Source organism: Pempheris klunzingeri, chromosome 6 (genome assembly GCF_042242105.1).
Source record: "Pempheris klunzingeri isolate RE-2024b chromosome 6, fPemKlu1.hap1, whole genome shotgun sequence".
NCBI lineage: Eukaryota > Metazoa > Chordata > Actinopteri > Acropomatiformes > Pempheridae > Pempheris > Pempheris klunzingeri.
Window position 1 is genome coordinate 1,657,618 of NC_092017.1, and position 13,164 is coordinate 1,670,781.

A 13,164-nucleotide genomic window follows, 5' to 3' on the forward strand; every position below is an offset into this window, starting at 1 on the left:
CGGGGATTGAACCAGAGCTTGACGACCCATGTTACCTCTGAGCCGATGATGCCATTGACTGGCCCTCATGTTTCCCAGACCTGAGTCCAATTGAGAGTCTCTGGGACGCCACCAAGTAGTGCCACAGACTGTCCAAGACCCCACTGATGCCCTGATCCAGGTCTGGGAGGAGATCCCCACAGGACAGCTGTCTCATCAGGAGCATGCCCAGATGTTGTCAGGAGTGCATACCGGCATGAGGGGGCCATACACACTACTGAGTCACAGCATGAGTTGCCGTGATGAAATTCAAGCAAGTTGGATCAATCATCATCATCATTTAAATTTTTTACTTTGATTTGCAGTGTGATTTTGATTCCAGCCTTCAGTCGGTTGGTGATTTTGGTTTCCATTGACCGTTGTCATGTCATTTTGTTCTCAATGAATTACACAATGTACAGTAAAGATTTTGAACTTGAATATTTAGCGCATCGTTCAGGGAAAGGAGCTGGGTGACCACTAATAATGTAATGAATTAGTGTGAAAGAAAAGTGTTTTTAGGGTTATGATTGTTCTTTGGTATTAAGTCAGAAAAGTGGGCTGTTCTCACATCCTTTACTACTTTCTGATATGTTAACATTTGGTTTTTCAACATCTGATAATTTTATCACAGACTTCCAGGATGGATTGATAGTGGTGGTTAAGTGGTGTGTCTGGATTTAAAGGGGAATTAGCGGAAGTAATACACGATGGATTGAAAGCAGGGTTAAGGATGCGAGAGTGTATAATAGGGTGAAATAGTAGAAGTAGAGAAACGTTGAAAACCACAGCTGTTACAGGTATGTCCATCAAATTGAAACCCTCGAGAAAGACACCAGATGAAAGTACTGAGTCTAAAGTATGACCCTCAGAATGTGTGGGCCCTTTAACAGATGGAGTAAGGTTAAAAGAATCTATAACATCTAAAAAGAAAAAAACAGATGTGGATATCAAAATCACCAAGATTAAGCACTTAATTTAGGAATCTAGGAATCTTAATCTAAGCACAGTATCTAGGAATGAAAATTGATAAAAGCCCAGAAAACTCAGAGATAAAACTGACTGTTGTGGTGGTCTGTAAATTAAGATGCAGAGTAAGGGAGCAGGGCCAGTGATTAAAAAAACTTAGCACATCAAAAGAAATAAAATTACCAAATGTAATGTTCCCAGAGGGCCTGGGAATAGTGTCCCCTGGAGAGAGCCAGGTCTCAGTAATGATAAAAATGTCCAGAGCATTATGAAAAAATCATAATGATGAAGGAGTATTCCCAAGCGATTTAAGAGACATTTAAGAGACCAACATTGTAAGGTTTCAGAGCGAAGGGGGAAGAAACGGGCACATAGCGAATAAATTGAAAATTTTTATTGTTCCCACCTTTAGAAGAGGGATATGAGCGGGAGGCTTTGTGCCTGGTAATCGTCTGTATTGTGAAGATTCCAGACGAGAGGGTTAATGACAGATGAGGCCGAGGCCAATGGAGGGAGCTAGTGGGGAGAACAGGTGAGGAAACAGATTCTAGTGAGGGGGGTGTGGGACTGTACAGCATGCTGTGAGTTAGCGGCTACCATTCTGCTACCCAGCCTGTTTGGGTGGACTCCATCCGTCTTGAAGAGGGGAAAACCAATCCAGAATAGATTAAAATTCCAGAATAAATTGAAATTGTCAAGATGCTTGTGATGTCATGCTGCGCTGTTAGGCAATTGTGGATGGTGGTTTGGTTACTGGAGGATCATGTGATGTGATGTGAACACGCCCAAAAGAAGTGGCTGTGAAATGATAATGGCATTCTTCACACAACAACACTGGCTTTTTTGGCATATGTTTTCAGTTTTCATTGAATGCGTTACCCACATGCATAATTAATTTCATCCTTGTGCAAATTCACTGACATTCTGTTGAAATGAACTGATATTGCTGCAAAATGTTGCCATTTTAGAGCCTGATGTGACATTGATTCACAAGTGTATCACTGAATAGGCTACGTTTAATGACTTTAAAGAACTCTTGAGGGCGACTAATAGAAAGGCAGCACAAGGATCTACATGTTATTTTCTCAACCTCATTCTCTGCTTCTAGGTGAAACCACCTCAACTACAATCTGGCCTGAACTGGTCTAATGTTTCTAATGTAATGTGTGTGTGTTAGAGTATGTAAAAGAACACACCTATCGGAGCATTAATACCAGCCCAGTGCCATTGATTGTGTCTATCAGTACAAAAAAGACAAAAAAGAAAAAGCTTTTGCTGTTGACTGCTGGTTGGAATATTGTGGTTCAGACATGTCATGTTTTAGATTTGCTTTCCTATTAGAACCCAAATATTTAGTCAGGAAATAGTGACTAACAATTTTTCTGTGAAAATGCAGCAAGACGAGGTGAAAAGGGTCTAACGTCCCTGTGTACATAATGTTCCTGTTTATTTATGTTTATTTAAATGTCTCTTTCTTCAATTGTTTGCTTCTCTGTCTATCTCCGGAGCTGCCATAACAGTGTGCTTTCCCCCCACTGTGGGGATCAATAAAAGTTTCATCTTTTATCTATATCTTTTTATCTGTTTAAAGTGAACGGCAGCTTGTTTTCACAGCGGTCGATGTACCTCCGAGAGGCGTTGGCTGGACTTTAAGCAAATCATTTTAACTGACTCCTAAAAATCAGTGTGTGTTACATATTGTTTCAAGTCGGCGCTGACATTTTCAATAATCATCCAAGACCATAGGCATAGACGTGTAGTGACGGTGGATGTGATCGGAGCGGAGGGAAACGTTCGCAGTGACGTTGAAAATCTGGTAGTAGATGTACAGCAAAGGTTACAGTTTGTCAGTGAATGAAGGTTGCAGATTCTCAAGACCAAAGTAAGTAAGTAAGAGTCCTGAATCCCCTTTGATACGGACTAAAGTGTGGGAGCTGAAAGGCACCAAAGGTTAACACAAAGGTTTGAAAAGGTCTCATTCTCTGATAGATTTCATTAATGTTTTAATCTTCATCATCCCCGTCGGGATTGTGATCCCAGTGTTGTTACACCGTGGCAGTTCTATGAGAATTATCCTTAAGAGTCGCAGGGGGGCTGCAGCCAATCCAAGCTGTGATTGGGTGAGAGGAGGGGTCCACCCTGGACTGGTCACCAGCCAATCACAGGGCCGACACACAGAGACAGACAACCACCTTCACATTCACACCTACGGGCAATTTAGAGTCACCAATGAACCTGCAACCTAGCTGTGAGGCAACAGTGCAGCTCATATGATTCCAAATCATATCATGTATTATATTATATTACATATACATATATTATATATCTGGGTGAAAAGATATGTTTTAGTACAATTTTATACATTTTATAAATCAGGTTCCAGACCAACGAAGCAAAATTGGTTAACAGAGATTGTTGCGAAAACTACAAATAATGTTCCGAACTTGATGACCTGAATCATTGTTCTAAGTTATGGTCGCACACAGTAAGCTAGCTGAGCTAGCTGAAAAACAGTCAACAACGTTTTTGCAACAAAAATCGCCTTTTTAATCTGATACTTGTGTTCGATGTAGCAATGTCAGGCTATGTGAACACGTGCTGCCATCTCTCAGAAATGTGTAACAGGCTGTGTGACGTGATCAGGTATTTTCAGGTGATGCCTCGGACTGATCCACCGGACTGATCCTTTGGCCTCATCGACTGCTGGACTCTTTATTAGATTGTTTGTTCGCTTACACTTGTTTATTTCAGTGAACTTTGTAAAGCACTGTGAGACACTCTGTTGTGATATTGGGCTATACAAATAAAATTGAATTGAATTGAATTGAATTGAATATAATGGGGACACATGTGAGTTAGCAGCTAAACACCTGAAACCTCTATTCAGGCCACAGAATGTGATGGCTCACACCCACTCTAACATCAGCAACAGCAAGTGGAAGTTAGGAAAAAATGAGAAATGGAAAGAAATGGGTGGGGTATCAGGACCAAAGTGGTAGCCCAACGGAGCTGCATTCTTACTTTTACACAAGTTAAAGATCTAAGTACTTTTTCCATCACTGAAAGACAGTATGAAAGGTAGGTAAGTGTAAGCATCCTGATACAAATGGCAGCCTTAACTTATCTCCATGTCAGTGTCTGAGCATTTAAGACTTTATAATACACGTCCCCTGTCTTTAAATCATGGTTTCATCTGGGGGCAGCGGAAAGCAGATGAAAGAGTCAGCACCAGCCTCAGACAGAGAGAATACATTATGTTTTAAGTCTAACATTAATAGCTTGTTCTCTTCACCTTGATGGGGGAGCAGAGGCCCGGCTCGAATGGAAATGATGCAGAAGCGCCACTCCACCATACCTGTGGAGCCATTGATCACTGACAAAAGAACGGAAATACACCAGGGTTTTTCATGATGCCTGTATTTCATCACATATTTCAGCTATGGAATAGCCATTTACACTTATCACCCTGATAGCCATGTCCGCAGCGAAAAACACTTCTCTTGTTTTTCTTCTTCTTTCCCTCACATTTCTTCCCCTTTCAGTACCCAACTTGCAATAATTACATTTCATTTTATTAGAATGTTAAATTATAATGAAAAAAAAAAAGACGTGCAGAGAGGATTCTGCTCAGACAGCGAGTGAATTCACCGCCTGCTGGCACACGCTTTAATAACATCTCGTTTGGAGCTCCCGTCTTTTCTTCTTTCATAAGTCTGGTCCGGGAGATAGAGAACACAGTGAGGTGTTGAAAATAGATCACATCAGCTCGTTCCATTCTCAGGCTGGTTGCTTGTGCTTGCTGAGTAAAGCAGTCTATATAGTACAATCTCCTGTTCAGCAGATATCAAAGAGACAATGTTTCCTTGTCTTGTTCATGGGTCTACAATTACAACAGACGCGCAGAGGAAGTCAAGGAAGAAATTGTTGTGCGACTGCACCCCTTATGATTTGAAACTATTTCCTCTTGAGTGCCACCAAAAGAGTTCGCTGCAGCCACACGAAGACTAAAGATTTTTGCAGCATGTTCTCTACTTTTTGGTTTTTGTGAAGCAGCAAATGGATGGATGTGTTTGGGACTGCACAGTAATGATATTTTCCCCACAATCTTTAAGCAGTGACAACTGATCAACACTGCAATGCCTGGCAACAGGCAGCAGCCCAGAACTACAGAAACCATGATACAGGCAGTACTATCTCTGCTGAATGAGGGTCTTTAAAGAATCATCATCAAGATGTACAGAGCATGTGGACTGACTGTTTGTCTTAAAGGAATGTAAAGGTTTGTTACACCTTGGGTTTTTTTGTAGTTCTGGTCTGTGGGTTATAATAACACTTTATAGTTCAGTAACACTGCACTGTAACATGTGGGTCATGAAAATTCTGTCACAGACAGGGAAAGTCAGGGAATTTTGTCCATTTATGTTCAATTATGTCCAAGTTTATGCAGCAAACCAGTATTTTTTGCATCAGTAGTAATTTTCTTCATGCACATTCTGATTGGTTACATGAAATGTTGTTGACTATCTCTCCTATTTCCCATCAAATCGATGAAAAACTGAGTGAATGTCAGCAAATATGCCAGAAAAGTGTATTACAAAATGATAATTACTGGGACAGGGTGTCACAAGTCGTCAAAAAAAAAAAAAAAGCTAATGGGTCTGAGGTCCCTAGTGTGTGTTGTCATGAAAATTCAACTTTTCAATCATGAAAAGTCATGTTTTTCACATTTGACTTAGATTGAGAACCCTGTAAAAACTGTGATGGATGTTTACAACTGCGAGTTTGGGTAATTATGTTCCTGTTCACTGTTGTTTTTGCTTCCAAATAAGTTTGGCTAACCTGGTAATTTGTTTTGGTCTGATCAATCGACTGTTATATTTCTTTTACCTCTCACATTTCATTGCAGCAATATTATCGTGTTCTCTAATGTTAGCAGTCATTTTGTTGAGTGCAATGTCATCAACACTAAGAGAAATGATCGTCATACTTCCAAAATAAAACCCAGTCTGTAATAAACAGTACTTTTCCTTTACTAGTGTTCTTTTATTTTCATTCCGTTTTCCCGAAAACAAATAAAACCATCAGCTTCTACTGGTGAGGTCACAACACCAGATTACTTTATGGCACAAAAGCAGTAGGAGGGGTTGAACCACCAAAATAAGACCCTCAAAATGTTCCTCTTTACGAATATTCTCTGCTTTTATATAGAATGACTGAATCACTATATACTATACTGGTTGATGCATAGTGACTGCTATTCGATGGCATTGGCTGATAGTATGTGGTCTTCTTGCTCTGGTAGCTGTTTGAAGAAATGTGGTCTTAATTGTCAAGTCAATCTGGTACCACTATGTATCAAATCTGAGCCTCTCATACATTTTTAGGATAGAATATGGAATAATATAAATTTAAATACAAAAAAAACCAAGGTGAGACAAAACTCGTATTGTAAATGCATATTATCACAATGACCCAGTATGTACATTACAATGACAGATGATACAATATACAGAGTTGATACATTCTATAATATAATTAAATTGCAATTAAATTGCAGCAGGATGCAGTTCAATATAAATATTTCCTTTACAAAGATACAATATTTTTCAATGGACATAGGATAAACAAAATATACAGCATGTGTAACAGGAATGTATGTCTTTCAGCATGTCCTCATACCAAAAAAAACCCCAGCAATTATTGTTTTTTCAAGGGGGTTAAAACGACTAATGATTACGTAGGAGACTTCTAGTGGCCCTAGTAACGACGAGTGCAGCAAAGTCAAGAGTTTCAAAGTCTGAATTGGGAGGAGATAGTGGAGGATGGAAAAGTCAAACACAGGACTGATGTCCCTGTTATTATGTATCGTATGTAGCACAAACGTCACATATTCACGTCACTTATTCTAACCCAAACCACGATCTTTCCCAAAACCTAACCAAACTGCAACCATTTGATGGTTAAATTCTGTCACTGTTTGTCTGCTTGTTGTCCTACAAAGGGAAAGTACTGATGTGTGTCATTTTAGGAGCCATTGGAAACTGACCTGTTCTTTCCTTTCAGTATGAGGACGTGGTGATTTCTTTACAATAAGAATGATATTATAATGTACATGTTTCTGCCTTCTGTTACAGATGGTAACCCAGTTAGAATATCAAAATTTACCTGTCAGTCTGTCTACCTATCCATTAATTCATCTGACTACTGCACATATCCATCCATCCATTAATCCATCCATCCATCCATCCATCCATCCACCGATCTATCTATCCGGTTCTGCCTAACCCAACCATTCATTTTAATTGCTTATGGATCTCTAGGTACTTTACTTGTTTTCAAAGACTGATTCCTCACAGAGTAACTGAGTCTCACATTCTGACAAGTATTCAGCCTTCCTGGTGAATATTTTTGCCTTTAGATAACTTTCTGGTTTCTTTTTTCCAGTTCCAATAAGTTACACAATAAATGTAAATGTAAATGAAAGGAGCTGTCATAAACAGGTATAAATTGGGAATGTTCACATGGCATGGCATCTATTTGTAAATACAGTGGTGCTATTTCTCAGTGAATAGTCCATAGAACTGAATTCTGTCAGCAGAAATGCAATATAATGCCGGAAGAAAAAAAAAAGGGAGAATGGTGTACAATGATACAGCAGTCAAACAGAAAATGGACCTTTACCCAAAATGATGCCATAATAAACTAACACTGATGTTTATTTACATTTGCCAAGATGTCCTCCTGGCCCGCTCTGTGAATGAACATTGAATGTACAGTGCTATTTCCCCCTCTGAAATGGTGAGACCTATAAATCTCAGGTGCTGCTTGCTAAAAAGGTATTTCCCTGAAAAATCACTTGAAGAAAATGGCCTAACAGTTCCCTGACATTCCCCACAACACACTGCAGTTTGATCTGTCAAAGAAATGCTTTTCAGCCTGCCTGGCTTGTGTTGATCGCAAATTGCTGATGCATGTTAATATCTCAGTAATAAAAAACAATGGTGTAAGCACTTTCAACATGGACTTCAATGACTCTCATGAATCCTTAAATGCTGCTGCAACGGTGAAGCACTGCTCGGATTGGAGGGAATTTCAAGGTTGGGATCCAATCAATGTGGTCTCTGACTGAACAGATGCTTGGATGTGAAATCATTGATAAGTCGACGGGACATGAAGAATATCAATGTGCATGAATTGATACCATATTCTGAATATTATCCATTGAAAATGAGTCCACTTACTATGGAATAAAGCCTACGTGTTCTTCAGCGTCCTTGCAACCTCGCATATGGGTTTCTGATTGCCTGGATAGCATCTAATCTGAATTATTGTAACATGAAGTGTTTACATGCACACAAATCAGAAACACGATGCTTGAATAGGTTCTGCCTATAGATACCAGCTGGCATGCAGCAAAATAAAGTGTGAAATGTTCTCAAAAAGCTTGCTAGTGAAAATCCCATTAGGTAGAGATGAGTCCAAGTAGCATAACATGTCACAGAGATAAATCTGTTTCCTGAAACACCACAACCTCATTCATCTACAGAGGAGTTGTGCTGCAGTGATGCTTAATTTCCATCAAAGCCATTTGGCTTCCTCTGTCTGCTATTCACTCTGCCAGAATAGCAAATAAACTGGAAAACACATCATGACTGATTTATTTCTCACATGCATCTTCTGCTGGGAAATAATTTAGCTGTCATTAGCTGATAAAGGAATTTCTTTTAGAATTAGAGTCAAGCAATTGCTGCACCCCTGCTTTTTTTTTTTTTTTTTTAAAGCTGCACTGATCAATGCATTTTATATATATAAAAAAAAAAAAACAAGACAAATTTCTACTCGTGATGCAAAAGGATCACATGTAGTGACAAATCCACAGAGAATTATCATCCAACTCTGCGGATCTTTAGAAGCCTCTTCTCACTGTTTTCACTCTCATCAACCTTGTTTCTGGACCCAAAAGCGACGAGCTGCTCAAACAAGCCACCTTGCTTGGCACTAGAAGGTAGACAGTCAAGCATAGTGACCAGCCAACAAACAAAATATATTATGTTTCTCCAAAGCTGGTGAAGACCGAAACACATCTGGGAGAGCTAGTATTTGACTTGATCAGGCTGCTAGAGACATGACTCCAAGTGAATTCCAGTGTTTTGCCATTTCAACTTTAGAAAGCAGTTTCTGCCATCAGGTTCCAGATAACAAATATATCCCTATATCACCTATATTGTTGTTATGCTTGCTATGTATTCTCATATGTAAATGCATGTAGCAAGTACTCAGTCCCCAGAAAAACATCTTGGACCCGTCCCCGCTGTTCTGTTCAACCATTGAATGCACCACCTATGCGAAAAAGGACTTCAGTGACACAATTTGTGGTTGTTCATTGATAGAGCACAATGATATATAAAAGGTTTCTGCAACTCTATAACACCTGTGAAGTTATAATACAAGTTGGGGTTTTTTTTTCTCCAAATAGAGTAAACCAGATGTAAAATAATATTATTTCTCCTTCAGCACACACAGAAGGCTGGCTGGGTAATAAATTCAAATATGAAAAGGAGAGATCTCGCAGCCTCTTGGAGCAGTTTATACAGATCATTTGCTAGTCTACAGGGTGTGAGAGAGTATATCTGACGTAACGTAATGATATTATGTGGCTGCTCTAACAATACTTAGAAAGGCAAGCAAGACAACTTCTTGGTTCTTCTGGAGAGTGCAGCTACTGCGAAGTTTGAACCTGAAAAGTTTAAGCAGCCGAAGCGGGTCAGCAAGGGGCAGAACGTGGTCTCAAAGAGTTTTGCTTCAGCGCAGCATAGCAGCAAAACAGGGCACTTCGCCAAGGCCTGCTCACAACCAGCACTTGGAATTTATCGCTTTTCCCTAAGGTTAACCTAAGTCAGAAATGGGATTTGAGTTTTCAGGTATCCAGTCCAACCACTTTGGAACTGCATTTTCCACAGTACATAATCTGAATCTGTCCAACTTTGGATATAAAGTTCAGTGTCCACATCCATGCAGTCTTCAGTTCTCCACAGACGACAGCTGGTACTTCCTTGAGCAATGAAAAGTCTTATATGGCTTTCCCACTGTGGCATTCAGGCATATTAAGGTTCCAGCCTTTTCCAGAGGCTTCACTGAGAAGCTTAAAAGAGTCAGACGTGAAAAACTAGTTGAAAAAGAATAGCAGGGCATATTTGTAGTCCGACATGAACAACTACAAGTAGAAAACGAACAGTTGTTATTTAGGGTCCAGCTTACTAAATTGCAATTGGAAAACTACTGTGAGAGCCATGTTTGTGAACCAACAAAAAAGTCTGTAGTCCAAAGTAATGAAGTGCAGTAGTCAGCCATGTTTATCTGCTGTCCTGAGACACCTCTCCCCACGAACTGGCTTCATTTTCATCCGAGTCAGAGAGTGCTGCTGTACACAGATCACTGAAGATATCTGGAAATACAAGAGAGATTCGAGTCATACTCAACGTTAAAAACACATTGTGGCGTCTTATTTTATGATATATACAAAACAAGCAAATATGGACTAAGAGTGGCATTCAAACACAGCATTTAAGAAGAGCGATGCACAGCCTGGACTGCAGTGCCAATAAAACAGAACACGCAAAACAGTGCAGCTTTAATAGGAGTGTAAAACAAGAGGAGATAACAGTGAGGCATTCAATATCTGCAACAATATCGGCCAGTAGAGTGCATAAAGAATTATAGGGAAGGCAGACATGGGCAATCAACACAGACAGCTGAAGGGGGCTTTTTGTAAATGGGCTCCACTTAACCAAAATACTGAAGGTCAACTGCTAGAGCATGGAGTTCTGTCCTCCCCAAGTATATCTATATTTATATATATAGATATATATATATATATAAATAACTAAATAAAACACTCAAACAGAAGAAGAAAGAGATAAAAGGAGGACAAAAAGAGGGTAAGTGAGGAGAGGGAGGGTCTAGCTGTTTTGAAGAGGGGCGGACAGAGCTCCGGAACAAAGCAAGCAAGGCCACGACAGACACTTCAAGCAGCAGCCTTCAAGCCAGCATGAAAGGGAGAGGATGGTGGAGGGATGGATTGAGGACAGAGGGGACACTAAAGCGAGAGAACGGAGAGAGACAGAGAGCAAAGAGTGGCCGTCCGGTGAGTTTCATGTGAGGTTCAGATTGATAGAGAAGCTGAGTCTGTGTTGAGTGTTCCCTCATTGTACACTTCTATTTTAAAGTTCCCTCCTAAAGCAACATAAGTAACTGTTTTACCTAAAATAACTACATGCTCCACTGGCATGCAATAGGGAGAGTGGCGCCTCTTTCATTCCCACTCCGCCGCCCGTTTGTGCACTGTGTAGCTAGAGTTGAGTCAGGCTTTATAGCACTACGTCACACAGCACCACCTCGGGTCTTCAGCTAGCCGTTAGAGGAAGCTTACTCAGTGTTGTCAGTGTTCAACATGGCAGAGGCAAAGAGAGCAAAGAGGATTTCTATTTACGACTGCTGTGTAAAAGTGAATTGCACTGATCTGGTTGCAAAAAAATACAAATTCTTGCATTATGTTGCTTTGATGACAGTCTCCTGAAGTCTCCTGGGTAATTTAAAGAGTAACTTAAGTCTAAATGCTATTCTTTGAGTAAATAAGCTAAAAGTTTGGTGGATTTGTTATTATGATTAAATGAAACACTAAAAAAACATGTTCTGCCATTGCTGCTAGTAAACTACTAGCTCCCGTCTTGTTGGATTTATTGTAACAGAATATTCCTTTTACATCTTGGATGTTGATGTGAATCAGCAACTGATAATTACATTAACTCTGGTATGACATCAATTTGGCTTAACCGCTGGAGCAGGGACGTGGTGGTGGGGGGTTGGGTATGTCCAGAGTCTGTATAGATTAAAGTCATGGCCACCGAGTGTTCACTTTTATAACTTTGCTTTTGAGAATTCTGTTTTACCAGCACGGTGTAGCTGATGGCTTTTAGCCCTGAGCGGAAGCCACTTTTGCCATGGAGAATAATATATATATATATATATATATTTATTTTCCTATGTCCACACATAAATAATAATGAGAGAGAGAGAGAGAGAGAGAGAGAGAGAGAGAGAGAGAGAGAGAAATCACAGGGAGAGTGAAGTAGAGGAAATGTGCAGTCAGTGACATCATGCTCTAATTATTCGACTCAACAAGCCAAAGCTCTTCCATCCCCATCCCTCCATCCAACCTGAGCCCTGTCCAACAGTCCCTCCCTCTCCCAGAGCGGCAGGCCAGCCGAGCCCACCCAATCCTCCCTGGCCCAACTGCCACGTGAGAGAGTGAGGGAGCAAACGGCAAAGTTGGAGTAAAGGAGGGGAGGGAGGAGTGGCTGGGTTAGTGAGTGTGTTTACAGCAAGGCCGCCGGTGGTTAGTGAGAAGTGGCTGTGTTGTTACTTAATGAGTGACCTCCTTCAGATGCTGTTTGCAGTATACTGGGTGGGACCAGCCCTGTCTCCTCTGTTACAAGGTTCTTGACTAGCCTAGAACATGAAACACAATGCAGGGGGGGGGGGTCTTCACTCACTCACTCACAGGAGGAAAGGAAATACAGAAACACTTTATCTTACAGGTCCCATCGTTTCCTACAAGGGAATTCCTACAAAAGTAACCAAAGTAAGCTTTTTTTGATAACACAAAAAAAAACGGTGTACTGTGACATAACTACATACATAATTACAGAAATAAAAACATTAATCAAGAATTGAGGACACACAGTAGTCGAATAACGAATACTCCCAAAGACTACACTTGTATAGGGATCTGGAAAAATGTTGTCAGTCTTTTCATTTCATCTGCCGCCGTTTCACTGTGAACTGAAAAGGACGTCAGTTGCCACGTGCGTCATATGCTGGTGAGTGCTTAGGGCAGATCTAAAATATCAACCCCTCTCTGTGCTAATCTCTGTAACTCTGACCACAGGTTGTGCTTTGGTTTTTGTAACCTGCATAACGTCGTTACAAGTTTCTATGAAACGGTTACACAGTCACAGAAACAGGCAAATAAAACAGCAAGTCCAAAGCTATTGATCTCCCCAGTAAGGATACAGACCTGCCCGGGCGCTGTGAGTGCACAAGAAGGTCAGAGGAGATAGCATCAATATGAGTCAGTCATTTTTGGCATTAATTAAATGAAGATGGTGTTTGCGGAGG

At 40.4% G+C, this 13,164-nt stretch overlaps 1 protein-coding gene across 1 annotated transcript in view; it reads right to left on the bottom strand.

Annotated features, from left to right (window-relative positions):
* Positions 1-10,368: 10,368 nt before the first annotated feature.
* Positions 10,369-13,164, bottom strand: part of mcf2l2 (MCF.2 cell line derived transforming sequence-like 2) — an 81,104-nt gene continuing 78,308 nt past the window's right edge. The window contains exon 30 of the mRNA XM_070831734.1: positions 10,369-10,432. Within this exon, the coding sequence (XP_070687835.1) occupies position 10,432 (1 nt within the window). The 3' untranslated portion in view covers positions 10,369-10,431. The remainder of the gene's footprint in view (positions 10,433-13,164) is intronic.